This window comes from Lissotriton vulgaris, chromosome 2_1 (assembly GCF_964263255.1).
Source record: "Lissotriton vulgaris chromosome 2_1, aLisVul1.2, whole genome shotgun sequence".
In the NCBI taxonomy this organism is placed as follows: Eukaryota; Metazoa; Chordata; class Amphibia; order Caudata; family Salamandridae; genus Lissotriton; species Lissotriton vulgaris.
In genome coordinates, this window is record NC_141687.1 from 1,219,473,865 (window position 1) to 1,219,499,946 (window position 26,082).

Genomic DNA, 26,082 nt, shown 5'->3' on the forward strand with positions numbered 1-26,082 from the left:
TATATTTCCTTTTTCAGGTCTCAGACAACTTCAGCATCACCTAAGCCTTGTGTCAACCGGACGTCATTGCTGCCGATGACTTCTTCCACGACCAAAATGTTCATGTTCAATCCCGTCCTGAAACCATAGGGTATTTTTAAGCAAATCCCCCTCACCACCAACTTGACGATGTCCCATTCTATTGTCCAGTCTACGGCTGTCCCCTCATTGGCTACAAAATAGTATGTGATGGCTTTAACCAGTGTTTCTATGAATGGGGCATCTGCTAGAGCTTGGGCATTCAATCTCCAGGTTAGTATTCATGTTTGTGTTTTACCCCACCCTATCATGAACTTAAGGGTGTGTGGTCCGACAGTGTAAGCCTAGGTAATCAGTGCCCATACCTTGTTGGTCATCTGATGGCTGCAAAGAAAAATATCCAGTCTGATGTGCAGGCTATGGAATGTAAAGTAGTAGGAGTATTCTTTCTAAGGGGGTGAATACTTCTCCAGGCGTCACTGAAATCTCATCCCCACACCCACTGCTGAAAGTGAGTTGTGTCTCTGAAACACTAAGTTCCGGGGGGTAATGAGGGAATATCTGTCCTCAGTAATGTCTTTTACATAGTTAAGGTCCCCACCTCAAATGCATGGAACCTAAATATTATCAAATAGGGAAGCAGAGAGATAATCCAAAAATGCTGGCTGATTGCTATTTGGGGCATATATTGCTAGCAGATCCTCATCTAACAATGCCTTCACCACCACATATATATCCTCAGGATCCACCTGACTAGTTTGAATTACAAATGGAGTGCTAGGGGATAGCCATACTAACACCCCTCTCGTATATGCTAACTATGTTGTGCCTATTACTTGGCCACTCCATCTCTGTGTTAGCCTCTGGAATTCACTATAGCATTTATGTGCGTTTCCTAGACGTATGCCATATGTATTCGCCTACACTTCTGGTAAATATGGATTTTCTGCCTCCTTTCAGGCGTGGTCATTCCCTTTACATTCCATGTCAGCATGTTGCAAGTTGGTAGTGAATTTCTTTGTGTACTGCCCTTTCACTTACCTTTACTGAATAAAGGCAGTAAGCGACAGGCCGACAAATGCTCCTATGGTACATAAGCACAGGAGTTATAAGAACTGCATGGAAAAGGACAACAAACATAACAAAAACTAAAATTAACATCCCCAGTTCCCTCTAATCAGTCTAAACAGCAACTGGCTACTTGCCAGTCATAAACCATAAGTGCATCACCAAGGTGTGTACTTTCTGCTAGCATGGCTAAGGCCACTGAAAAAAAGAAGGTGTTCCACTGCCACAAATGTCCAGTACTTCTATGCTCCATATGGCATCCCTCCGGACCATTACCAGTTCGGAAGCACCAGAGTCAACGGTTTATTTCTCTTTATTTAATCTGTGCCCCTCCAGTCTTTAGTGTACCTCTATGTCCATTGGCTAGAGTCTTTAAATTATAGTATCTGCAGATCTAAGTGTCAGGGCAGATTTCTTACATAACTCTGGTACGGAGTCTCCTGAGTTGCAATGCCCAGAGCCAGTCACCTGTTTTTGATCGGCAGTTGGTTGTCAGTTCTGGCTGAACTGTTCCGTTTGGAGCAGGGACAAGACTGATTTGCCTATAGCTGGGTCCAAACTGAGGTGGCATGGTGTGCAAACTAATGATGAATTGGGATGTGGCCTGGAGTAATTACCAGTTGCTGAGATTAATTCAAGCAATAAGTCCATCACTTTTTTGTATATTTTAGTGTGTTGCCCTAAGTTGGACAGGTATGCCCAGATGTGGGTCCTGTGCACAGTCACTGGAACCACGCATTACCTGGCTGATGAGCCAATAACTAGGGCGAAATTGATCCTGGGAGGACCTGGCTTGGCAGTACAGGCTGGACTGTTCCTACTGGAGCAGGCTCAAGACTGATTTGCACATAGTAGGGTCCAAACTGAGTTGACATGGTGTGCATAATAACGATGGGTAAGGGTACGGTCCTGTAATTACTAGTGGCCGGGAATAATTCAAGCATTCCATCCATCACTTTTTTGTATACTTAAATATGTCACCCTAAGTGGGACAGGTATGCCCAGATGTTGGACCGGCACACACCGTCACTTGAACCAAGCTGTACCCGGCTGATGAGCCCATAACTAGGGCGAAACTGTTCCTGGGTTGCTTGTGTTCCTGTTCAGGGAGGATCAGACTTGGCCGTTCCTGTGATGGTTGCTGGGCCCAGCCACACAAGTGAGGTCTATTTTCATCAGGAGCCAAAGTTTGCAGGAGACTATGGGTAAGAAAAGTAGTGGGATCTATTTAAGTGACACCACTCTTGACTACCCTGGGTATCTAGCTTTCTGAAGTGTTAGGGTATAGTAAGTTTTCCTGGATGCCTGACAAGCCCAGACCCAATGGGTCGATTTTGGTGGCGAAAACTTGATGTTTCATTGTCATGTTTTAAGGCTTTTCCTGTCATGGGAGTAGGCCCAGCTACTCAAATGAGTTGTTTATTCAGAATACTGACAGAATGCTAAGTGGTAGGAGGTTTGTGGGTCCTGATAGTTTCTGGACCTTTTCCACAAAGAAATGTGAGGAAAAAATATGATTTTAGCTAAAGTTTGAGTTTTGTGGAACACTCAGGCTAATGAAAGGTAGTGGGATCCTTTAAATGCATTCTCAGTGTTGAGATATCCTTTGCCTTAGCAAGAGATAATGTGCACACTGGCAGTGAAAGTCAGAAAACAAAACTAATGTTGCACAACCATCCTATAATGAAGTACAGGCACCCACCGGTTGGACTTGGCATGCGGATGTGTGGAAGCTTCAAATTGCAAGTGCTGTTAACAACTGACCTCACGTAAATCAGTTTCAGAAAGCAATGCTCTGTAGCGTAGTTAGGATGCCATGGACCCTGGTAGAAGCAAAGAAATAGCTTCTTTGACTACTGTTGGGATAGTAGGCTACAGCAATTAACAGCATTGAATTAGGTCCCTCTTTCGCAGCTCTGGGTCCCAAAGCACCGCACCTGCAGCACCAAATATTAGCCACACCCCTGGCCATGTCAAGACACCAACCACTTTACAGTCCATTTACACACCTTTCATGCACCATACAAAAAAAGTCATTCACATCACCAGCCGCGAGAATAACACAACACTCACATCAAAAAACCACCCCATTCAAAGGCCTATTGCTTTCATACATAGATAGGGCTGATCAACCAATCACACCCCCGCTCACCCAGTCATCATACATGCAAACACACCTCCAGCATATCACTACACGTATAACGCCATACCATGGCTGCCACTAAACACATACCGCCAGCCAACCACCACACAGACATTACCATCGAACGCCATGCTACTTTAATTTCTAAAACCCTTCTAAAATGAACACAATACACAGATAAAAAATGTAGAGAAAAACAAAATAATAAAACAATTAAGTATTCACTAAAGACAGCACATTAAAATGTCAGTGTTTTTTCCAAATTCCAAATAACCCATCTTTTGGTAGAAAACTGTAACCAACTAGGTTTGCATGCACAACAAGTGTTACCAAAACATGTCAAACAGTTAGAAACCTAGCCTCAAAACATGGCAATAAACGCAATCGTCTTCATTTACCATTTACTCTCAAGGTTGCTCAGAATATTTCAGTTGCATAGGGTATTGTTTCAAACATGTAGGCACAAGGGACAGGATTAGAAGGGCACTGTTGACAGGACAGGCAACTTTCCTCCCTTATTACGCTTTGGAAATAGACACTACATCTCTCACAAGGAATACACAGATATATTCCGGAACCTTTCAGCTCCGATGCCCTTTCAATTTAGCCACATCCTCAAGCATTTTGATTTGTGGAACAGTTGCTTGCTCCACAGCAACAAGACTGCCTATCCAAGACTCTTGAAACTGTATAAAAGTCATCTTGGCTCCTGGGGAACAGTCTTTGAAAACATAAGCACTGAGGGATACCAAATGAAACAAATGCATGGTCAACTTCGGGTACCAGATGTCTCACTTTTGAGCAGCATTATAAAGCTCCAACCTATGATCTGATCAACTATCTCCTAGGTGTTTGCTGTGGTCTAGAATGCACACTCGTTTCTGACAGACACTGCTAACTGCAGATTCCTCACTGTGTGAGCACTCGTAGGCACCAGACTGGACTAAAGTATTTTCAATAGCATTCCCTTGCACGTCGGTAGGTGGCAACCTGCTCAGTGATGGATCTGATCCCACTGCGAAAGTGACGACGGGGCTATTATATCTGCAACATCTCCGTGCGCTGACAACAGTTCCATTTTTTCCAGGCCTTCCAATGCAAATACAGAGCTCTCTCACATCTCATCAGTTTCGCAGAATCTTTTCTTCCTTCAAAAGTTTTCTAGTGTGCAAGGGACATATGACCACCTAAAGCAACAGGGTTCAAACCATGCAAGGAATTTGAAAGACACGCACAATGCCTGTCTCTGGTGTCTAGGACCCAAGCATAACTAGGCGTATTGCGAACAATGCAAGAAGATGAACCGCAGGCCATCCACAAACATGAAGCCAAGTTCAACATTGTGGACCTCTGACAGAAGTGGAAGACGGTCCGGTCCTGGACAGAGTCGAGGGCTTGGATGCACTTTTGCTCCTCCGGCTGATCATCGATGAAATAGAGGTCTTCAGGTAAGTTTCAACATTTAAAAAAGATAAGAAATCCAAGCATGGCTCTCTGTCATCCCACTGCTCTCACCATTAAGAGTGATACGCCGATCCAGATACCTCCAGGTCGTAGAGGCATTCCTCGTCTTTGGAACCACTTCCAGTTTTGTTCCCGATGCGCCCCAGCTTTCGAGGGCCATCAGCAATATCACAAAAGCTCCATGAGCTGAAGCAGGCTACAGACAAAATCTTTGGTATCCTTTCTGGATCTCTTGGAGTGCGTTTGGGTCCTAAAAATGCGAGGTGGCTCCCAGTCGAATTACCACCAGACTATCATTCCCCACAAAAGACTGTGTCACTCTCCGTCGACTCAAGACTGGTCCCATTTTCGATCTTGACTTAACTGAGGTCAACCCGGTGTCACGTCTGATGCCACTCCTTGGGAACTAGCCTGAGTCTTGATGCCCTGCCTTTAGGTCAGCAAACACTAGCTGCCTACTTTGAAGATACTTCCATGCATTAAGGTGCATGTTGGTGGACATCTTGCCAGCAGTCCCGAATGAGATTGGGTAAACTTATAGCATCTCATACAGGATGACCAGGATGCAGCAAAGTAATCCATATGTTCAGGTCTGGACAGCATGGACTGTTTAGGTGGGGCAGTCAGAACTAGTGTGGTACTATGGCACCACACTTGGGTTCGCTCCACAGGCTTGTCCAATGATGTCCAGTTGCACATGAACATGCCCTTTGATGGCACTAGGCTTTTTGTAATGAAGGAGGAGTCGACACTAGAATGGTTTACAGACAGTAAACTTACAGCACACTCTCTAGGTTGAGCTCCACCTATTCTGCAGCCCCCCTAGCAATTCCTGCCCAAAACAAGTAATGTCAAACCTTGCTTCAACAACAACAGGCCTCTGAAGCCATTCAAAGCAGAGATTGGGATACTACCGACAGCGTCCAGCCCCATGGGCAAAGCACTACCCAAACTCCTGCATCCACACCCTCCTGTAGTCACCCTTGGCAGCACACAATTGCCCAGTATGAGGTTGTTTATCACCATTCACATACCCAGATGGAGGAGCATCACTTCCAACCAATGGGTGCTCCAAATTGAGGAACACGGTTACTCCCTACCCTTCCTGTCACATCACCTGGATAAGCCTCCCACACAACACCTCCTTAAGGACAACTTGTCCATACTCTGAAGAGAAGTCCAAACTCTCTTCGCCAACGGAGCTGTAGAAGGAGTACCACCATCAGAGATCGGGATTAGCTGTTATGCCCGTTTGTTCCTGGTTCCGAAAAAGATTGAGGGCTGTTGCACTTTCTAGAGCTTCAATCTCTGAACTCTTTGTTCCGGTACTGAGGACGGCGTTATGAAATGCAGTGCCAACTTCAGAGCAGGTGTTGCAGGCTCAGATATATATAATCTTTGCGGACACACTCTCTTTTTAATGCCTGAGATGGACTATGGCCTTTTGATGGCCCATGATGGGTCTTTTTAGAGCATTCTTTGGTGGTTCCTGAGGCAGTTAGCCTTCTGATGATATTTTCCTTTTATGAAGTCTCCAATGTGATTCTGAGGAATCGTCATTATCCTCCTTAGAAAGTGGAGTGTCTTTGGCTTTAAGTCTTAACGCCATATTAAAAGCCTCCCCTCACTGTACCTTAAGGATTTTGAAGAAAAGGTACGACAAATTGTACTTTAGGAGAATATGGAAGGGGTGGAGACAGTAGGCGATCCACAAAACACTCCGGGTCCGGTGGCCATACCCCTACACTTTAACAGCGAGGAGGTGGAAACGGCAATTCGTGCCACTACAAACAGATCGCCCCCCCCAAGTACATGGGTGACTTCCACAATAGTCCCCATATTTAAAAAGGGCCAAAGGGACGACCCAGGGTGTTATCGCCCTATATCCCTCTTGGACTCAGCGATAAAAATCTTGGGCAGAGTCCTTCTGGGAAGGCTAAGGGATAGTCTGGAGGGATGTGGGGGTTTAGCTGACATTCAGTATGGCTTTAGGGAAAAAAGAGGCACGATAGAACAGTGCTCAAACTTGCATCTGTTGGCCGCTAAGTACACGGTGGTCAAGGAGGGGTCCTTGTACCTAGCGTTCATGGACCTCTCCTTGGCCTTCGACTTGGTCAACAGATCCAAGTTATGGGAAATCCTACTGAAGATGGGCATTGAGGAAGACCTGGTGGCGTTCATAGCGTCCTTACATAGGGACCTATTCGCCGCTGTCAGGGTAACAAAAGAGGGAAGATGTACGACCCGTTTCCACTCGAAGCGGGGAGTCAGGCAAGGCTGCATATTAGCCCCCCTGTTATTTATAATTTATATAAATGATTTAGGAAAGCACTTAGAAGGGGCAGCTAGAGACGTTCCGCGTGTAGGAGAAGTTAAGATCCCTGCTCTCCTATACGCGGACGATGCTGTCCTTATAGCACGTACAAGGGTTTGCCTCCAAAAGCTTTTAGATGCATTTGGGTCCTTTATGGACCGGCTCGACCTGAGGGTTAATGCCTCCAAATCCCACACTATGGTCTTAGGCCCCCAGGGGAAAAGGGCCAAAACAAAAACATTTTATTGTAGAGATGAGGTAGTCTCGAGAGTGCATGTCTTCCCATATTTGGGAGTGCTTTTTGATAGCAAGGGTACCTGGGGTCCTCAGATACGAGCTAAAAGTTTAGCGGTAACAAGATCATCTATGGCTATCCTAGGTTTTGCCAAAAGGCTGGGCCATAGACCTATGAAAGCAATTATAAAGGTGTACAATAGTAAATCCCTGCCCGTGGCCCTATATGGTGCACCCCTATGGGGCTATGCACGCTTGGATAAAATCCAACTAGCGGAGAATAGGTTCTTACGTTCTCTTTTGTCCCTCCCCCAATCTTCAGCGACTTTCTCTATTCATATGGAACTTGGCCTGGATTATGTTCAGGATAAATTGAGACTGGCACCTTTGACATATTGGCTCAAGACTTGGTTAAACCTAGAACTAACGTTAGACCATATGATCATGAGGGATGTGATGAGTCTAGAGAATTGTTTTAAGTGCCCATGGTTGGTCTATGTAAAAAAATCTTTTAACGATCTGGGTCGCCCAGATTTATTCACTGTTCCCTCTGGTATCACAAAGCAGGATGTGGACATAATTAAAAAACAGTTTATGACAAGGGAACATTTGCTCCGAGAAGAATCAGAACTGCAAAAGTCTACAGTACGACTGCACTATGTGTCACTTTATTCACCTGCAATTGAGCCCTATTTATGTTTTGTCGCAAACCCCTTTCATAGATTTTTGTTAACCAAATTTAGGTTTAATTTTATACATTTTTATTTGGGTAAATTCAATTTCTGGATGAAACCAGAGTTAGCACCTCCCTGCACATGTGACAACTTTTCAGTTCAGGACACGATGCACTTTGTTATGTTTTGTGAGTTCTTCTCTGTACAAAGGAAAAAACACCTGTTACCTGTCTTAAGGGAAGCTGGCTTCCTACAGGTGAGACCAGCCATGCTATATTTAAAATCCCTGGGAAACATACGCATTACATTTGCCATGGCAAATTTCCTAGTGGCAGCGTCCAGAACAAGAAAACATATGAAATTGTTAAACCAGCTCGCATAACCTTTTTAAATTTCTTTTTATAACCATCATGTCAAATTAACTCGATTGCAAAGAAACTGTTTAATAGCTTTTTAATTGTAAATAACTTTGTTTTTATGTTCTTTGTATGATTTTAATTAAATCGAATAAAGTTAACTTAACTGACTGACTGACTGACAGTAGGTGTATTCGATGTGAGAATCTTCTGAGTGGAGCCTTTTTTCTTTTCACAGCTACCAGAAGATCTGAATATTCCATTTTTAGCTGAAATAATGAGGCGCACACTAAGGGATTTGTATTTTGTTAATTTATTATAGCCACAACCAAAAAAAACCCGGCAGATGCATTTCGGCTACACGCCTTCGTCAATGTCGGTAGGGTAAACATTACTCTTCCTTTTTAAAAATAAATCATAAACATAGAAAATGGAAAAGCAGTTCATTCAAATTGTGTGTGGAAAGCAATGAGGGGTAGGTTCAAATCATAGCAGATCCTATTGTTTCAACAGCGGCCATCTTAAAATGCCTTCTAAACCATACCATTCATTAATTCAATCATGTTATCCAGTTTTGCCGCCTCTTCAGCAAGATGCAGCAAAAGATCCTTTAATGTCACACTTGTTGAGCTCGCCACCCCCTTATGCACAGAATGCTACGGCACCCCCGCCACCAGTTGTGGCCGTACAACCTCCGATCGTTGTGCCACCTGTGATTCCTCCACAACCAGCTCCTTTTCCGTTGGTTACCGTTCCTTTGGCGCAGCCTCCTCAGGGGCTGCCAACTTTGCCTTTGCCTGCTACTTCTACATCTGATCTTAATACTCCTCCTGCTCCGACTTTGGATTCTTCTACTGTCGTTCCGTCTTCCCTTATTCTTTCTTCTTCTCCTTCTACCAGACAGCGAATGACTGCTGCCTTTTCTGGTTTCTTTTCTCCTTGGTTGGGACAATTGGGTATGTCCCCTGCTACAGAGCGTAGACAGTCACGCAGTCAATTGCCTGATTCTAGAAAGAGAGAGATATTGGATCGTTTGGCACATAAATGGGTTACAGACCCGATACGATATGAGTTAGAATCTATTATGAATGTCTTCCATCAGTGGGAAGCATCGAAACAGAGATACGTTTTTGAGAAAATGTGTGTTTTCCTTTGCGAGGAATTGGAGGAAAATAATTTGGAATCCAATATGTCTGAGTTGTATCGTGTGCGGTTCGAGTTTGCAAAAGGCACAATTGTAGGTTCTGATGTTAAGAAAGCAGTTGCGACATTATTATCGTTTAGGAGTGAGAGTATTTCCCAGTCATTGTTTGAGTCCGATTTTTCTGTTGAGAAGAAGGCAAGACAATATCCAATGAGAGAAGTTCCCCCGGTGTGGAAAGAGGAAGTGGCTGCTGGTCCAGGTAATAATCCGCCACTTGTACCGGCTCATTTTCAGCGCGTCTGGGTGCATGTTCCATGGAAACGTGCTGAAGTTTTAGCTATCAAGCAGTCTTTACCTGATCCACGCAAAAATCCAGCAGGGTACTATAAAGAACTGACTCAGACTGTGGGTTCGTGTATTATGAATTTGGCGGACATTGACATGTTGTTGGTAATGTTCCACAACCTATTTGGAGTAAGATTCGTCATACGGATCATGTGGTTGAATTGGGTGATACATGGGGTAATCTTAGAGACGCCGACAATAGACAAGTAGGCGGTGCTAAGCCTGAGGATCTGATTACTGAACTCCCTGATAAGATTATTACGTATATGAAGACTTTAATGCCCGAATTACGTGTCAATTGGGACAAGTTGTCTGCGTGCAAACACAAGAAAGATGAGACTGTGTCTGAATTTTTCACGCGGTTTGAAGAGACTTTCGTAGATCATAGTGGTAAGGATATGGCTACTGAGGGTGGTCAGAGATTGTTTGTTGACAAATTTGTACAGAATTTGCTTCCTGAACTGTGTAATAAGTTGAAGGATTCTGAGAGTGCTTGGGCGGTTTCCACGTCAGCACAGATTTTAGCTACGGCCCAGTACTATGAAAATAGGCGCAGAGATGAGTTAGAGAAAGCGGATAAAAAGACTAAGGAATTGAAGACTAAAGTTCTTCTACAGCAAGCTTATACACCACGTACTAATAATCAGCACGATTATCAGAAACCTCAGCAATATTCGAGGAACTCACAAAGAAACGAGTCTTCTCAACAACGTTTACCGTATGGACCCAATCAGTGTGCGTATTGCAAAGAAGAGGGTCATTTCAAGAGTAGTTGTCCGGTTTTGTTACAGCGTACGAATGGTGCTTCTGGTGCAAGAGGTCGAGGTGTTCAACAAGCTGCTAGAGGTAGGGGACGTGGAAATTTCCCCCAGAATGCTCGTTCCTTCCCGCCTCAGAATTCGATGAATAGTTTTGACCAGCAGAATAACGCGTTTGCTAGGACGGCTCAGTACTATGCTGATGACTACTATGCAGAAAATGAGAATATGGAAGGTGATGATTGCTAGGACAGCCATGAACAAAGAGAGGGAGTTGTTTCAGTTCCAGTAGATCAGAGTGGGCCTTATGTTGAGGTGATTACATCAGGTGTGTCAGAGCCTTTTCTGTTGGATACTGGTGCTACAAAGAGTTCTATTATGCACTCAAAACTCCCTGGCGCACCTTTGTCTGGCGAAATAAACGTTTCAGTAGGTTTTTCTGGCGCCCCGGTTAGGAACCCGATTTCTAGTCCCATGTCCCTTTCTGTTGGACCTTGTGAATTCGAAGCACCCCTTATTCTTACAACAGGTTGTGGTGAAAACTTGTTGGGATTGGATCTGTTGAAGAGATTATATGCGACTTTGTACTGTTCTCCTTCGGGAGTACAACTTACACTGGGTAAGAAAGTGGTTTCTCCAATGTATTTGTTGAAGGATAAACTTCCGACAGAATTGTCTTCTCTTCCGGATGTTCTTTGGGCTACTGGTCCTAATGATGTTGGTCACTTGGAAATAGCGCCATATGTTGTAACATTGAAAGCCAATGTTAGAATGCAGCGTATTCCCCAATACAAGATCTCTAGCGAAGGTGAAAAGGCGTTGTTAGCGATCATTTATGATCTGATCGAAAAAGATGTAATTGAAGAGACAAGAGGCAACGTTTGTAATAGTCCTGTTCTGCCGGTTTTGAAGCGTACTGATCCTTCCCAGCCACCAGTTTACAGGTTTGTGATTGATCTTAGGGAGGTCAATAAAATAGTTGTGGCACAGTTTCCAGTTGTCCCTGATATCACTGCCCTATTGACTATGATTCCAGCTTCAGCCACCTGGTTCTCGGTGATTGACTTGAAGAATGCTTTCTTCAGTATCCCGATTGCCGAGGAGAGCAGGGATATTTTTGGCTTCAGTTTAGGAGGCCGAAGTTTCTGCTTCAAACGCGCTCCTCAGGGCTACTGTGAAAGTCCATCGAAATACAGTCAGGCTTTAAAAACACAGCTTGATACAATTGTTTTACCTGACGGCGCTACCCTTATTCAGTACGTCGACGATTTGCTAATCGCTGCAGATACTGAGGAGATCTGCAAAGAAGCCACATTATCGTTGCTGCGTCATTTGTGTGATCTGCATCACAAAGTCTCTCTTTTAAAATTGCAATATTGTCGACAAGAAGTGACCTACTTAGGTCACCTCTTATCGAAGGAGGGAAGGAAACTGACCCCAGAAAGAATTCAGTCAATTGCAAAGTTGAGTGTCCCAAGGACACAGAGAGAAGTGCGTGCTTTCTTGGGCATTACATCATATTGCAGACAATGGATACCAAATTTTTCCTTATTGGCCAAACCTTTGGTGGCATTAACTTGTAAAGATACACCGAATCCCATTCCGTGGTCTGAAGAGTGTCAGAAAAGTTTTTCCGAATTGCGTGATGCATTGTGTTCGGCTCCTGTGTTGGGTACGACCAACTACAGTAAGCCATTTACATTGTATGTCCATGAGATGGAAGGTTGTGCATTGTCAGTTCTGACACAGTCTTTTGGGGATAAACAGCGTCCATGTGCGTATTTTTCGTCGACTTTAGACCCGGTAGCTAAGGTGTTGCCGAGTTGCTTGAGAGCCACTGCGGCAGCAGCTGTTTCTATCCGACAGTCTGCTGGGTTAGTGATGAATAACATGTTAATTGTGATCGTCCCGCATGCAGTGGATATTCTGTTAAACAGAACAAAGACACAGCACCTAACTAGTGCTCGATTGTCAGGTTATGAGCTGACACTGTTAGCGAGTCATGTGCACATAAAGAGGTGCAATACGTTGAATCCAGCCACATTATTGCCGATTTCAGTAGAGACAGATGAGGTCGAAAAGCATCATTGCTGTCTCAGGACAGAAGAAGAGACGAAAGGGAGGATAGATCTTAGGGATACTCCTCTTCCAGAATGTGATGGTACTTTGTGGGTTGATGGTTCGTGTTTCAAGTTGCCGAATGGTGATACGACTGCGGCATATGCTGTGACGACTTTGCATACGATTGTTGAAGCTGCACGTATCCCACACAATTCAGCGCAAGTAGCAGAGTTGATTGCACTTACAAGAGCGTGTGTGTTGGCGAAAGGAAAACGAGTGAATGTGTACACGGACAGCCAGTATGCATTTGGTGTGGCTCACAGTTTTGGACGATTGTGGAAAGAACGTGGGTTCCTGACTTCACATGGTGCTAAGATCCAGCATGGTCAGTTGGTGAATGAGCTTCTCGAGTCACTGACCTTGCCGTTACAAGTTGAGATTGTGAAATGCAGTGCACACAAAAAAGTTACTGATGATGTTGGTCGCGGAAATGCGTTTGCGGATGAAGTTGCGAAAGAAACTGCAAGAAATGTAATGAGTCGAATGTATGTTGCAGGCCCTGCAAGATGGGTTGGTGACGTTGGTATGTGTGAAGATACGATTGAGAGCGTGAAATCCATTCAAGCTGAAGCCACAGAGAAAGAGTTGAATGAATGGAGAGAAAGTAAGGGTACATTGGATGCGAATGGTTGTTGGGTTGAATTGTCAGAACATCAGCGATGGTTGTTACCCGATGCGTATGTGCTTGCAGTGGTGACAATGGCTCATGGAATGGCTCATATCAGTGTGAAAGGGATTTGTAAGTTGTTAGCTCCAGTATGGCAAAATGCTGGAATTCCTAAGTGTGCAGAGAATGGGGTCAAGAATTGTATGGTGTGTCTGAAATACAATCCTGGTAGGGGAACCCCAACTCCAGCTTGTCATTTTGCGCCTCCAACGTATCCGTTCGAGGTTTTGCAGCTAGATTTCATCCACATGGAAAGGTGCAACAATTTGAAATACGTACTCGTTGTTGTTTGTGCCTTTTCAAGATGGGTAGAAGCATATCCTTTAAAGGACAATACTGCCTTATCCACAGCTAAAGCCCTTGTCAAAGAATTCTTCCCCAGATTTGGAATGCCGAGAATGGTTTGGAGTGATAATGGGAGTGAATTTGTGGGTCAAGTGATGAAGAAAGTGTGTGAAGGGCTAGGCATACAGCAAAAATTCCACGCTGCAAATCACCCCCAATCAGCTGGACTAGTAGAGTGCTATAATGGCACGCTAAAACTGAAACTGGCCAAGATTCAAGCAAGCACTGGTCTTAAATGGCCTGACGCTCTGCCCTTGGCACTCCTATCAACGAGAATGACTGTTCACTCGCGAATGGGACTTAGTCCTTATGAAATTGTGTTCGGCCGCCCGGCCAACATATGGGGAGTGCCAAGGCCAACCAGGTTTAGCGAGATCGAATACCCTGTACTGCTTGATTATTTGTATGAATTGACGGCTAAATTGCGTGTTTTACACCAACAGGTCCACGACTCTCTACCTCAGGCCTCTGAAGCTCCAGGACATCCGATCGATCCCGGATCCTGGGTGCTGATTAAAAACTTTCAGCGAACAAAGAATGACCAGCCTCGGAGGACCGGCCCTCATCTAGTCCTTCTCTCAACAAGATCAGCTGTTCGAGTGGAAGGAAAGAAACACTGGATCCACGGCATTCATTGTAAGAGGGTCCCACTGCCTCTTCCGTACGACCGGCGGGTCCAGGAGGGGATCGCTGACTCTGAAACTGAGACTGTGCCTCGTTTTCTACCTTTTAGCGATGCACGTCTAAAAGGAACAATATCTGAACAGGAAAGCGACAACATCTTGCAAGAAGCTGTGCCTCCGTCAATTCGATTGAACACTACAGAGCCTGAACTTTTATTCCAAGACCAGACAGCACCTGGAAGAAACCGTTACAATTTGAGGCCGAGAACTATGACTATGGACAAATAAAATATTTCTTTTTACTTTTTGATTGTGCAGCTCTCTCATCTGAGAAACTTGCTCATTTTTGTTTTTCGAACCGCCATCCGGTTCTGCTGCTAGGGTCGCGGTTGCCCAAGTCTTTGGAGAGCAGCTGAAGACGTTAGGTCAACAGTTCTGGTTGTTCTAAGGGAGTTGCCCTGTACTGACAGAAGCATTCTTTAGCAGAAACACCCTACCACCGCGGGCAGCAAATTAGAAAGGATGGAGTTTTTTAAGATGGAGAGACCTGCCAAACAAATGAACTTTAAAGACAAAATGTGTATATTGATGACGAAGAAAAGATCTTTAATATTTTGTATTTTCCTGTTGCTTGGTGTAATGACGTTTTTAATAGGACATGTTTTATTCAATTTTCAAGTGACATTTGCACCCACTACACAGCCCATACCTCCTCCTACTGTTTCCTCGCACTCTTTTCACCCTCTGCCTGAACATGAGTCCTCTAGTAGATTAGAGTTTATTAATAACTCTTTCATTCAGCTTTTACACCAACACCAATTAGTAGTAAACACAACTAACTGCTGGGTGTGTGGTCTTATGCCATATACGACAGACAAGGGTATCCCATACTTGGTCTTACCATTTAGCTACAATGGTTCTTTGTGGGCATTTCAGACGATGTTCATATTTGCCATCGAACCATATCCCCACGTTCCACGAGAAGTAACTCAAGCAACAAAGCATTGGTAGTAGGAATTGCAAATATGAGCAGAACAATTGACTCGTACAGAACGATTCCTAGAGATGAGTTGCAAGCTTACGTTAGATGGAATATAACAAAATATGGAGTTGCTTTGAGTGAGAACCAGCGAGCAAAGAGATACTCCTCGATTTGGATTGTACCCCATCAGGGTCACCTATGTCTGCAAGGTAATGGCAAAAATCCCAGAGCTCAGTTGGGGAAGAGCGTCTGCACTGAAACATATGTTTTTGCATCTCGAAGTTCCCCTTCGTTCCTAGCAGCTAAGGGTACTTATTTCATCTGCCATGATAGGGCCTATACATGGTTGCCCCCTGACTTCTCTGGCACATGTTTTGTCTCGTTCCTGTTGCCTCCCACCTACACGGCCGCGGCAGATTACCATAGGACAAGGATAGTTAGAGGTGTCATCAGTAAAGAAGACACTGCAGGACAAGAATTCGGAGATTTTGTAAAGGGTTTTCTGCAGTTTTGGGGGCCGATGGTGAACAGCAGGAACATAAGGCAATTGACAAGGGTGGTTGAATCCACTATAGTTGAAACTGCCGGTGCCCTTAGTAACTTGACTGCTGAGCTCCAGTCGGATCGCCTTATGACTCTTCAGAACAGGGTCGCGTTAGATGTCATACTTGCAGACCGAGGTGGGGTATGTAAAGTGATCCAATCGAGTTGCTGCATTTTCATCCCAGACAACGCTCAGACAGTATACCAAGCCATCTCTAAACTGCATAAGATCTCTGAATCCATTCACGTGGATGAAGGAGACTGGTCCTTGATGGGGTGGTTCTGGGAACTGATATCTGCCTGGGGATGGAAGATTCTGATAGTCATTGGGATGATCTTAGCCATTCTTTTCCTGTTCTGTTTGTCTGTACAGTGTGCTCCTGCAATATGAAGGCCTCTGTGTTACATCATGTGTAAGGAAACCTGTATCAAGAAATGAACTAAGTAATAGGATGATGCTACAGTAACATCTCAATGACTTTATGAATATAGACCTGGACTCAGATTAGCGTGAGTATAGGTTATTGCCTATGCAAGGGCAAAAGGTGGGTCTGTGGTACTGAAAATTCTGGACTCGTGTCATAAACATCGTCGTATCATAACGATTTTGGTATTAGCAGATCGGTAATGATTTAAATACTATGCATAAGCATTTTCGTAATATTCGAGTGACGGAGTCACCCTGAAATCGAAGTTTTCGTCCTGAACCCTCGGGTTCCATTTTGTGAGCGGCAGCCATTTTGTGATTGCCCTCACATAGCCAAATAACTAAGGCTAAAATTCGATCTGAAGGACACGTATACCTTCGCTGACTCCTCTGTGACCTGGGCGAGCTGAGTCCACTGCCTGAAGCCAAACCTGTTCGGCCAGTTCCTTTCCCAGTGGCCGAATGAGATTAGTATCAAGGCACAACATGTCATAAACCCCTCATCGCACACAAACCATGCCTAATCTTACACACACCTGTCCCTGTTTCTTCTTTATGACCTGCTTTACGAGGAGGAGGTGCCCGTTTTTATTGGAGGTCCGTCGATATCTGATGAAAGTTCTGGGCCTTGCCGGGTAATTTATTATGGACTGGACAAACTGAAATGTGGGCTTGTCATCATGACTCTGCTTTTCCTTTGTAGTGAAAATATGTGTATGGTCAACTGTAAAATAAGGAATGTTTGCCTGAAGCATATTATTTTGTATAAAAAGAGAAGGCTGGCTTTGTAAATTGGAGCAGTCTCCTGAGAACATACATGCTGTAGTACTTCTAGGATACCTGTTACTGGCTGCAGCCAAAAAATACGATCTTTGACTTCACCAAGAAGACTCTGTGTTTCTGTAGTCTGAAACAGGAAGAACTCGAAGTCTTTGGGTGTTCTCCCTGGCACCGCTGGGTTCTTAAAAACCCGGTACTTCAGCTAGGAGGTGTGCAAGCCCCCAAAGAGATTAGCAAACAAACACACTCTAATGGGGTTTCTAGATCACTTTATGTTTGAGTGAGATGGCAAACTCCCATTAGCAGCACAATCCTTTATTTCCTAGACTTTTTGAAGATAGACAACTCATCGTAACAGTCGAGGAGAAGCAGCTGCTGTCTGCCTCTTGTGAGCCTGCTCCATGTATTTCACCAACATGTGTGTATTAAATTATCCCTAAAGACTTTGGCAAAATTACAACCAGGTAAGAGACTCTATACCTTTTGGAGTGATGGTAAAGAATAAACTTCAAAGGTTTGAGTTTCTAAAATTGCCATCATCTCACTTCAAGCATCAACAGTACTTGAAAGGAGTACTTCCTTGCCCTCCAACTGGTAAATCCATGAAAGTAATTAATGAGTTACCCATATTACCAGATTTCAATCATGATGCAGCAAACCCATCTAGCTGACAACCACAACATTTTTGTTACTTCTACTGCACATTTTTGAAGCAAAGTTACTACAACGGAGAAATAGCAGATCTGCAGGCCAAAGGTGAAGGTGGGTAGAAATCTATGCAGGTTACTGAACCAAAAACACATTTTGAGTTTCCAGTCAACCTAACACTGTTGCCGATAACTTGCACACTGTCTTTCAATACCCTTAGGTAGTTTTTCAAAACTTCAATACTAGAGAAGAATGTAAAGCATGTTAATCTAAATTAGGTTCATACTACTAAAACCAGGGCCCCTTAGGTGACAGTGTATCGAGATAAAAGCACAAGGAAGTGTAACAGTGTCATACTATGGCACAGAGATATAGTATATGGAAATAAATCACAAAACAGTAACACACTACAAGAAACAGGAGTGCACCAGGAGCTAAAACCGTCCCAATATCACATGGTGAGACAATCTGGCGGCAGCAACTCACTACAGAGCCTGGGAACCATGACCCATATCAGTTATCCCCTACAATATGAAAGGAGCATGGGGATCAATGAGAGTGGCACAGTGGAGGAGAACATAACAGCGTCTAAGCGTACTACACTAAAGGATGAAAGAAAATAGTAGGACGTGGGAAAGTGCTGGATGCAAGGGTAAAAGCTACACTATGACCAAGAGGACTGAGTTCCATGAACACCAGAACATGCAGATTTAAGACAGCGCTGCATACAGACTGAGTAGAAATCAAAGACAATTGGAAGTACAGTTCGGCATTGTTCAGGAAACCCAAGTTAATATTAAGCGGTGTACCATGAAATGTTAAGCTAACACAATTTAAGGAATGGGCAGCACTAAATGAAAATGCTGTCTTGACAGAGAGGCAAGAGGATGATGACCAGATATAGAAAAGACATTGTAGAGGGAAAGGAGATCATTTGTAAACAACACTACAAATAAGCCAGGATAAGGCAAAACTTGTTAATTTGCCGGGGTTGTCAAGCGATATAAGTGACACAGCCCGGCTGAAATACTGTATGTATATACTATGCATGACACCCTCAGTAGGTGGGAGAAAAATTCAGCCATTCCAACCCACCCTCTTTCACAAATTGTGATTTTCTAATCACTCTAATCACATTCATTCTCACCTTTCTTCCTCTTCAGCTTGCGTTTCCGCTGCTTGTTCACGAAGCAAGCAGCCAGTGTGCTGAAGAGGATGGCTGCTGCCAGGAAGCAAATGGTAGCGACAATTCCAGCCAGGACTGGCCGAGCTAATCCTTCTTCCGTTAGATCTGGTGGTGGGAAGATGTCTATAGCAAAGGAAATACAGAATAATTTGTAAGTGCTTTGCAACCCTCCAAGATTTCCATCCTGGTGGTCAGTGGCAAGAAGTAGGTCCTTAAGAGAAAGTAAATCAGTACACAGAGTATTTACAACACACAAAATATTGTAGGGTGTGACACCTTATAATGGACCATCAAAAGAAATACAAAGGTGATATGGGACATGACCTTTCAAGACCAAAGCACTCTGATATTCATGTGACGGGTGTAGAAGGGACTTGTAAAATCTCGAAAGTTCTTACAATATTCCACCACTGTAAGTCTTTTCCTGGTCCAACAAAAGGCTTCATAACCTACAACTCACAGAATTCTTTCTTGGACTGACACAACGACAAACAACGTTTTATAATTAACACTTAAAAAATGTTGTGGATTTATGATTTTGTATTTAAATCAACTAGGTTAAAATTTACATAAGTGATCAGCAACTAATGATACCTGCTGATTGGGCTCTACACTCCACTCTCCAAGTTAAAAGAGGTTTGTTCTCAATTAGAGATAAAAAAGGTTTTAAGGACCCAAGTTCAACATTACTTCTCTCAAGGAGAAGTTGTTGGTAACACATAAATCACAAGGATGCCTTTACTTCTCTAAAACTGACAGGTAAAAGGTGTCAGAGTTCCATGTTATCTCTTAAAACAATGAAGGGTAGTAAAGGCAAACAATTGAAGACGTAGCACTTTTGTAATTTAACCGGGTAGAGTTAGGGAATTTAAGATTTTACTGTAAATTGTGTCAGGACAGGCTGATTTGCTAACAAACACCACATTCCCTGCTTTTTATATTTTTTCGTTGGCAGCAGTTTGTCAAGAAGACAAGTTGGGATTCCTCTGAAATGAGTGTATTAAAGGAATAACAAAGTTCTTCCCCTGGAGTGAAATCTAAGCCTTTTCTACCATGGAATGGTATGTTATTGGTACTGGAATTATTGTGTAATATGCTTCTCAAACAATTTGCTTACACTGAAAGTGTAGTGATCATGAATACTTGTGAGTGACAGTTTCTAAATGAAAGAGTTCAGGATGCTGGATGGCCAGTATCCTGCATTCCCTTTTCACTTATTTAACCACATCGCTGCTTGAGAAATTTTCCTCCTGTGCTGGAACTCATTTATTCCCATTGTTCATGACGAGCTCAGCTCGTCATGAGCACAGGAGCACTGTACTGCATGACGAGCTCAGCTCGTCATGAGCATGGAAGGGGTTAAAGTGAGAGGTAGGCAATAGGTTTATATATTGAGACTGGTGTGCTGGGTGGAATATACAGCTTTGTCAGAATTATGATAAATATCACTGGATCATCCCAGAAAGCATCTTGACATATTGCTTAGGATCTTACTCTTCTATGCGTGGCTCACTGGCACCTGCTGCATTATCTACAATATAGACTTAATATAATCATAGTATCTGATTTCTAAACATAGTCAGGTGGATCTGTTCAGAGGAGGAGGACTATAATGTAAACTACTTTCTGTAGTGCAGTCTTGAGAGTATAACAGTCGCAACCCATAACCTATATGCCTGAGACCTAATAGGACAGACGTGTTATTTTTGTTATAAGATGTTTACTCTGAATGAGCTAGACCTCTGAAATGGCATGTACTTGCAGTGTCAGTTTCAATTTAGTCCATAGTCCCCGAGTATGCACTATTTAAATCCAGAAGTAGACAAAGAACCATAGAAGCACAAAAAATGACCAGAAAAGTGCCACCAGACACCCAGTTGGTCAACTTCTGTGCATTCATTTTCTTAAAGTGTGCCCTAGAATTTTTATTAATACTGTTCCCAACTGCGGTAGCCAGCAAAGGAGAGGGTCTTTATAACATCCAGCCAACTATTGTCCAAGCAACTCTTAGGAACTAAGTTACTCACTTGTTCTCACTTCTGCAATAATAATCCTAAACTCATATTGTTCACATAGTGTAGAAAAAGCACCCCTGAGGCTTAAACGAAAAATGCATCAGAGCCATACATGGTGGGCACAAAATCACTGATAGTGATTTCCTATGTATCAACTGGGCTAGGATATTTATTTTGTGGCCTCACCCATTAGTTGCGTAGCAACAACTGCACACTAAAATGACTTTAACTTTAGTCTGGGAAGGCTAAAACATTTTGACTGAAGACAGTGTAAGGGCACCAGAATAAGAATAAAGGTTATTAATTTCCAGCAACTCAAAGATAACAAAAATGAAAAAACGGGAAGATGTCAGCAGCAACTCTTTTCTGGGTTGTGCCAACATTCTGGATCACTGCCTACCTAAACTGTATGCATTATCTGGCATTCAGCAAGTAGTGCTTAGAGAAAACGTGTAGATTCAATCAAGTGATTGCCTTGTGGATCACACTGATGGACACATGCTTCTACAAACCTTAATGCTTGTCCTTTCTAGTCAGAGATGTCTACATAGAAAGACATTTAAAATTTGAAAACACAATCAAGTAGTTATAGTGGTCATTTAAAAATACATGAAAGTGCATTTCTCTCTAAGGGCTGGGGAGAGTTTGTGCTGGGAATCTGCTCTTTCTTCAGGGTGAGACAGATTTTATTTGCCTTTTATCTGGCTATAGAACTTTGTGCACTTTACTCCTGCTAACCAGCGGTAAAGTTCTTGTGTTGCTCCTTTCTTCAAGGTAAAATTGGTATAATCCTACTGAGAATATTTAACTTAACTATAAGTCTATAATATATGGTACCAAGGTGTACCCAGATCCTGTAACGTAAATGACACAAGTAGACTGCAGCACCCATAGTGCCATCCACTACCGTGACAATGTAAACGTGATTGCAGGCCTGCCACAAGTAGCCTGGCTTTGCAGGTTCTAACTGCAAATTTGACCAGTCAAAATAACCCTTTTTGACAGGCCTAAACCTTCATTATAAATATTTATAAGTCAACCTTAAGTAGGTCTTATTGCACATAAATGCAGGACGCAGGATGCATGGTATTTAAAAGAAGGACACATAAACATTAAATGTTAAACATGTCTTTACACTGAAAATGCCTTCAAAGCTATTTTCACCATAGCAGATTTTGGTTGTTCCATTGGAAAACACTTGGATGCAATATTAAATCCTAAAGTTGTATCTTCAGGATAGGACTAGCTAGAAAAACGATTAAACAACTATTTTTAATAGTTGTTAAAAATCCAGTTTAATCGTGAAGTCAAATGTGCTCTAAATATTCCAGAAAGGAAAACTTCAAAAAGTTACCTTTGTCCTACCTGAAATCCCTGGAAGCTAAATATGCATTTTGTTCTCCCACTTCAGCCAGCCAGTAATTAGCATTTAAATAGGCATGAATGAGGTGTGAAATTCTACCAAAGAGCTGTTCAGAGTGGTAACTAGTCTATCTACTGTGCCAGGTAAAACAGCGAATAATCACTCTCAGGACTTTGCAACTCACTAGCTCGACATTTTCAAAGTAAAGTGGAACAAATCTATACCACCTTTGACAATGGGACAAGGTCTGATATTCGAGACCTAGGTGTCCCGAAACTTCCTAATGCGACAACCTTCAAAGAATTTAGAGCTGTAACAGTGGATGAGGTCACCAACTACATTATTCAGGCTAAATCTGGCTCTCCCAATAACCCTTTCCTCCCTATGATTTTTAAATAAGTTCCTGAGATTCTCGGCCCCAGCCTAAACTCAATCTTTAACTTTATGTTTGAACACAGTGCTTTTCCCTCCATCTGGAAGAGGGTTCGATTCTGCCGCTTTAAAAAAAAATCAAATCTTGATGAAGCTGACACTAATAATTACAGGTCCATTTCACGTCTTCAACTCCCTGCCAAATTGGTGGAGAAAGTTATGAATAATCAACTTACACAATATCTACAGGAACATAACTTCTTGGATGAATCCCAATTAGGTTTCAGGGCAGAGCACAGCATAGAGACTGCTTTGATAAAAGCCACTGATTAAATCAAAGCTGTCTGGTGCTGCAGCTCTTATCTTGCTCGACCTGTTGGCAGCGTTCGACACGGTCGACCATAAACTATTACTTACCTGTCTAAATGTGTTGGGCACTACGGACAAAGCTTTAGCTTTGATTTCTTCTTTTTTTCCAATAGGATACAATCAGTGGCCTTGGGTAATTACGATTCCCCATCTTTCACTCTCCCATGTGGAGTACCTTAGGGCTCCTCAATGAGCCCTAATGTATCTAAACTGGCCGCATCAATCTGATCCTTTGGGATGGCGCTGACATCCTACGTGGACGATATTCAAATCGTCCTGTCCATCTGCAAAGACGTTACCTCACCAGTAACTGAGATTGTATGTTGGCAGTCAACGCATGGATGAGTTCGCACTGCCTCAAGCTTAATTTAGGAAAGACAAAGTTGGTTCTGTTTGAGAAATTTTTCCCCTAACTGGTCTGGTGGCCAGATGAATTGGGAAAAGCACCCATCCCGGTCACCACAGCAAAAAATGTTGGAGTGCTTAGAGACCAGAGACAAAATTTTGAGGCGCAAGTAAAGGCAGTATCATCAGCTAGTTTCTTTCTACTTAAGAGGATCAAGAAAAATGTACCTCTAATCCCAATAGACAGCAGAAAAACAGTGATTACCTCTCTAGTCATGGCTAAACTGGACTACTGCAATGGGCTCTATCACGGAATGCCCGTGAAGCAGACTCATATATTATAGATGATCCAGAATGCAGCAGCTAGGCTCCTGCTGGGGATCCCTAAGTTTTAATCAATAGGAGACTGCATTGGCTTCCAGTCAAGGGTTGCATCAAGTTTGTGGCCTTATGTGTTGCATATAAGGCCCTTCACGACATCGGTCCTCAGTTTTTGAAGCGGTCATTAAACTGGTACTCCCCAAATAGATGTCTCAGGTCTAATGGGGTAAAATTGATGCTCTCTCAGAGATTCTTTAAGGCTAAATGGGGCGTTAGAAGCTTTACTGTATTGCTACGAAACTTTGGAATGCCCTCCACTTTTTCATCAGAAATCTTCCATCTCTAACATCCTTTCGTAAAGCCCTAAAGACCTTGCTATTTAATGAATAGTTCACCTGCCTTCGTTCTGCGCCAAGGCACCACTGGTATATGTGCGCTGTATAAATCTTAATAACATTACATAACATAACTTGCTCCCTTAAGCAAAACAATAGGCTGCCCTGAATGGGCAGTGATGACCCTCTGAACCTGACAGAATATGAAAGGGAGGTTGGGAGGATCCATTTTTGAAATTCAAGTGTTAAGCTCTGCTTGAATGCCACATATGCTTGACAAGTCTGCTGGGAGTTTCATATGACACTTGGGAGCACTTCAAAAAGAGACCTCCCCTGTCATAGGCAAATGTTAGCAGACGCCTGGAGGGAGGGGTGCTCTTCTGTTGCCTTCCCAGCAAGTCAGGCACCAATCCCAGTGCCTCTTTTGACATTACAGTATCACAGCCTGTTTGACAGGTCCACTAGATTTACACACAAAATTTGTGGTGCATTTCAAAGGAGGGAAAAATAATGCCAAAATATTTTGCGTGTACTCACTGTCTGGTTGAAGGTGTCGTAATTTGACAAATGCCGGGTTAGCGCTTAGCTTTGCTACACGTTATTTCCCTTAACTTGGCCATATTAGAAAACGCCATTTTGTATGGTGCGGCGGCCATTTTAGGGAACGAGCGGCCTCGTGGTCAGCATACCCTTTAGTCCGTTGTCCGTACCACTGACCACTCGACTTTGCCCAGCAACAGGCTATTTTTAGCAACGGTCAAGCCTGTACATGCGCATATTCTACTGACCAGTCACCCCTCAGGAATGTTCCGCCAAACTGACCAGTGGAGTTGTAACCCCTCCCATGAGTTGGCTGTGCTCCAAAAATGACCATATATGTACATAAAGCTGTGTAACTCTGTACTGCCTACCTTTTTTATTACCTGTAAGATTGTATAAAAGACGGAATCACACCAACGTTCGGTGTGATACTTCTTGCATTGCCGAAGGGTGCTGTAGGAATGTACCACCACCCCATGGGGTCTTAATAAACTTGTTCTTTGTACTTTTCAGTTTCCGTGCCAACAGTTCTTTGGTGTAAGTGGGTATTTCTGTGGAGCATGTAGGCCTTGGGAACCCGATACCACAAATTGGCGACCACGAAGGGACTCATCGGCGACTCGGATGCCCGAAGGAGAGGTCGTGACGAAGGGTTGGAAACTCGCCATGGACGCGTACGCTGCCACCGAGTGACCCGAGTCTTGGCACCCACGGTGTTTTCTTCCTTTCCTTCTGATCTGACCTTCCAGGTGGCGCCGGTCTCCGACTGAGTTCTTGATCGTCTGTGTTGCTGGATAAGCGCCGTTTGGCTGATTCGATTAAAGACCTTGGCAGTTGGAACCTGGATATTTGATTTGGGTAAGATTTGTGATCAGTAAGGTAGTCTCCGGACGCTTACTGAAGTTCTATGATTTGTGTTCGGTAAGGTAGTTTTTGGACGCTTTCTGAAGTTCTATGATTGTGTCTATGATTTGAGTTAGCTAACATTTTGACTTTGTGAATTTTGAATTATATGTGTAGTGCACTTCACATAGGCAGGCATGTAGAGATGTTTCTCTAATTTTGTTTTTTTTCCTCTGAGCGGCACATTTGTGTGAAGTACTGTAAGTGCCATTTATATGGTATCACGCTTTCGTGGTACTTTTTGAACATGCCTGTTTTAAGCACACTCCGAGGGATGTGCTGTCTTGGAAATGGTACCTCAATTAGGTTAGCGGAATCACAGCCGGCTCCCCCAGAAGGAACTCCAAACCGTGAAATGTACATAAAATTTGGCCTTCCCCCTAAAATGTACAGTAAATTGTGGCATAAATATACCAAGACTGATCCTGAATTGCAATGGCCACTACATGGGTCGTTTGATTTACGAAAGGTTCAGTTTGTGGAGCAAAGGTCTAGACAGAATATGTTTGATTGTGTACGAATGTGGGAGTAAGCGGTGCGTGAACGTATGAAGCGTGAAGTTGCCTTGGCGGACAAAGAGCAGCGCAAGGCTGCTCGAGATAAGGCTTTACAGCTTGAGGAAAAGGAGGCGCAGGAAAAGAAAGAGAGGGAGGAACGGGAACGTAAATTGCAAGCGACT

The 26,082-nt window shown here is 43.4% G+C and overlaps 1 protein-coding gene across 2 annotated transcripts in view; it reads right to left on the minus strand.

Moving 5' to 3' along the window:
* IGSF9B (immunoglobulin superfamily member 9B) overlaps positions 1-26,082 on the minus strand; it is a 1,223,958-nt gene that overhangs the window by 370,285 nt on the left and 827,591 nt on the right. For both annotated transcript variants that reach the window (XM_086956939.1, XM_086956938.1), the window contains exon 16: positions 18,802-18,963. In XM_086956939.1, coding sequence (XP_086813065.1) covers positions 18,802-18,963 — 162 coding nt within the window. The remainder of the gene's footprint in view (positions 1-18,801; positions 18,964-26,082) is intronic.